Raw genomic sequence first — 3800 nt, forward strand, 5'->3', positions numbered from 1 at the left:
CATTGGCTGAGCATAGGAAATGTTCAGTAGGTAGTGGACACCCGTAGGTAGCATACTGTCCTTCTCTTCCAGATGCTGAAATTTTTTACGAGCATATATGGTTTAAGACACACACACATTTATATTTATATATATATATCGGCACATGTGGGATGTTAACATTGAATGAAACATTGTCTGATAAAGACCTATTACAAAAGGTACAGCCAAATATATTTTTTACACTCTTCTGTACTCCACCACGCTTTCTTGACCGATTCTGAACATTCATACATACACAGCAACAAACATAACTGCAAATTCACAAATGCTTACAAACCAAGCACACACACAGATGCACGTATACTTCCACACGTACACACGTACACACACACACGCACAAACGCATATACACATATCGTTTCTCACATCAAACTTTTAGAACCTCTTTAGCTGCTTGTACGAGCAGTTAGTTTTCTCCTCCTATTTCAGGCTTATCAGCGAAATCTTTAACCTTTTAAACAACAAGTTTCAATGCCGCGGGCAAACGACGAAACTTACAAGTAACTGGCTCGCTTTATTACACACACACACGTGTATATATACACACAAACACACACACACACACACACACACACACACACACACATATATATATATATATATATATGAACATACAAATTTATACAGAAACAGGCATATACAAATAGACATACACACACACACGTGCATATATAAGGCATTAGATAAAACGTTCGCTGCTCTTACTCTTATCTAACCCTTAGTATGTCAAATGATTATGTGTTCTTAATGCCCATTATCTAATTTGCTACTATTCTTTTCTCAGGTTACTTTATCTTCTGACGGAGATGCACGTGTTACGTTTTGTTCGATGCAAATCTGTTCTAAAGTAGTTGAGCTACTTATTATGGTCATAGGAACAGGCTTTTATTGTCAGCATCAGTCGATGTTAACGCGTGAATTGCATCAATCCAATATACAGTGAACTATTGAAGCAATGTTTTGCATTTTATAGTTTTAGAAAATATACAATGGGCGTGGGAGGGTATACCCTACTAGTTGGGCTAGAGCGGTGAAATCAGCGTTTGGCTGAGGATGTTGAATAAGAAAAGAAAAAGTGAAAAATTACCTTAAAGGTGCAGACATGGCTGTGTGGTAAGAAGCTTGGTTCACAGACCCATGTTTCCGAGTTCAATCCAACCGTGTATCACCTTGGAAAAGTGTATTCTACTACGAGCCGACGAAAACCTTGCGAGTGAAGTGGATCACTAGACGGAAACTCTCCGTCGTGAGCAACGGACCCATTTGACTGCCATTGCATCACTCGAATCGAAAAAAACACGACCTCCAAAAAAGCATGATGACCATCATTAACAGTCACAGAGCAAGTGAGGAGAGTTGGGCCATTGAAAAAATAAAACTCGATCCCAAAATGCTCTTTTCATTTGCAAAAAAAACATAAAGACGCTGTTTCCACTGTTGGTCCTTTGGTTGGTGAGAACAACACTCTACATGATGATGCAAAATCCATGTGCGAGAGATAATGCAGAGACAATACTTCTCTGTCTTCAGAAACTCGAATGTGGTTGATTTGGATAGTATCAGGGATGTAAACCCTCAACTAGCCATAACTGACATAATTTTTGGTGCTCCTGATATTCTAACAGAAATAGATAAGATCAAGCACAACTCGGCAGTAGGTCCTGATAAGTTCCCGGCCACTGTCCTGAAGATATGTCGACATCAAATTGCAGCCCCTCTAGCTGAGCTCTGGAGAAATTCGCTTGATGCAGGCTACATTCCTGACAATTTTCTTTCCCAGTCTGTCGTTCCAGTCTTCAAAAAGGGAAACAAATCTCTTGCAATGAACTACCGTCGGATTCCACTCACTTCTCATGTCATTAAAGTATTTGAGAGCATGGAGAAATCGCGAATAACTCACTTCCTCGAAGACAACAATCAGCTGAATCCCAACCAGCATGGTGTCTGTGATGGCAGGGACTGCCTGTCGCAGCTTCTGCACCATTTTGATGACATCTTAAAAGCGTTCGGCGAGGGCTCCAATACTGACGTCATATACCTTGATTTCAGAGTCTCCTCTTTCCCAAAGTGGATCAAATCAAACTTATCTTCATTTAAAAGCATATTGTTTTTTTCTGCCCATTGGACAATAGCAAACAGATCTGACTGAAGGCAGTTGACAGTGGAATACAAAATCCTGCTGAAGGAACTATCCAGCATTGGAGTCCATGGAAAGCTGCTGCAGTGGATAAAATGCTTCCTGACGAACAGAACCCAACATGCGTTTAAGGGAATACGATCCAGCTCGGCCAAAATCAGTAGTGGTGTCCCACAAGGTACTGTGTTGGGCCCACTCCTCTTCATTATTTACACCAATAACATAGTAGATGTCATCAAACATTCTACATTAAAAATCTATGCAGATGATTCCAAACTCCAGAAAGCCATAAACGGCATGAGAGACCGAACATGCCTTCAGTCAGATCTGTTTGCTATTGTCCAATGGGCAGAGAAAAAATAATATGCTTTTAAATGAAGATAAGTTTGATTTGATCAACTTCGGGAAAGAGGAAACTCTGAAATCACCACATGCTCTTCCCTCGGGCGACTCCCTAGTGTCATCCAACAACAACAGAGATCTTGGAGTAATTGTTGATAGCAAACAAAGCTGGAGTTCCTACGTAAACAGCAAAGTTGACTTGTCCCGTAAGATGTACTCCTGGATTCTGGGAGTTTTCCGGTTTAGAGAAGCCTACACCATCATCCTTCTCTACAATACTTTTGCCCGACCCCACATTGAGTACTGTTGCCCACTGTGGTCCCCGCCCTACGAAGCAACTGATTATGAAATCAGAAGCACTCCAGAAGTCCATATCAAGAAAGATAGACGGCATGAGAGACATTGATTATTGGGGTCGACTAAAAATCTCAATCCCTACTCTCTCCAACGCTACATCATTTGTGTTATATGGAAAATATTCCATCAATATTGTACAAATGATGTTGGTATCAATTTTAGAATCCATCCAAGACTTGGTCCCCGTACTATCCGCCCACTACAAAAATCAAACTTGGTACACATAGCAACATTACGTCAAATTACTTTGCCTCAACCGGTCCAGCTCTCTTTAATACCATACCAAAATACGTCAAAACGGAAACGGATCCCATAAAATTCAAATGTTCACTTAACAAATTTCTTCAAAAAATCCCGGACCAATTTCCTACACCCGGATATGTCTCCCATAATAATAACTCTTTGCTAGAGTGGGCTATGGTGCCCCATATATGACTAAAAGATTTCACCAGGTGGTGCTATTGAGTTAGACATGGCCTGGGTGTATACTGGCCGAAACCTATCAAAGTTAGAAGTATCTATAAAAAACGTCAAATGCATTTTGAGCGTTTAGCCTTTTTAAAGGACGTATAGTCTCGGTCAGCTACATGCTGGGGAAAGAGTCTGTCGTCACGAATAAAAGAAGCAGTAAATATTACACTCACGAGTGTTGCAAATAGTCGCCCAGTTGAACATAAACCCAACAAACTCAACGGAAGCAGTTTCAACTTAAAATAAGTATTAATGTATCATATTTAATGAATATACATCGTAGATAGGCCAGTCACTGCGGTATTCGAACTGAGAAAGCATTTCGTATAGACTACATGATTAAAATAATACTAGTCGCTGATTTATTGCTGTTTTTCTTTTCTTTATAAATATTTCTAAGTAGATGTTCAGTGCTCATTACAGGCGATGAAATAACAGAGGAGTTAAAGCA

At 40.0% G+C, this 3800-nt stretch overlaps 1 protein-coding gene across 1 annotated transcript; it reads left to right on the forward strand.

Moving 5' to 3' along the window:
- The first annotated feature begins 1543 nt into the window (after window positions 1-1543).
- LOC115213219 lies at window positions 1544-2191 on the forward strand. The gene has a single exon (XM_029782152.1). The coding sequence runs from the start codon at window positions 1544-1546 to the stop codon at window positions 2189-2191; it is 648 nt and encodes a 215-aa protein (XP_029638012.1).
- Window positions 2192-3800: the final 1609 nt, after the last annotated feature.

The sequence above is a fragment of the Octopus sinensis genome, linkage group LG6 (assembly GCF_006345805.1).
Source record: "Octopus sinensis linkage group LG6, ASM634580v1, whole genome shotgun sequence".
NCBI lineage: Eukaryota > Metazoa > Mollusca > Cephalopoda > Octopoda > Octopodidae > Octopus > Octopus sinensis.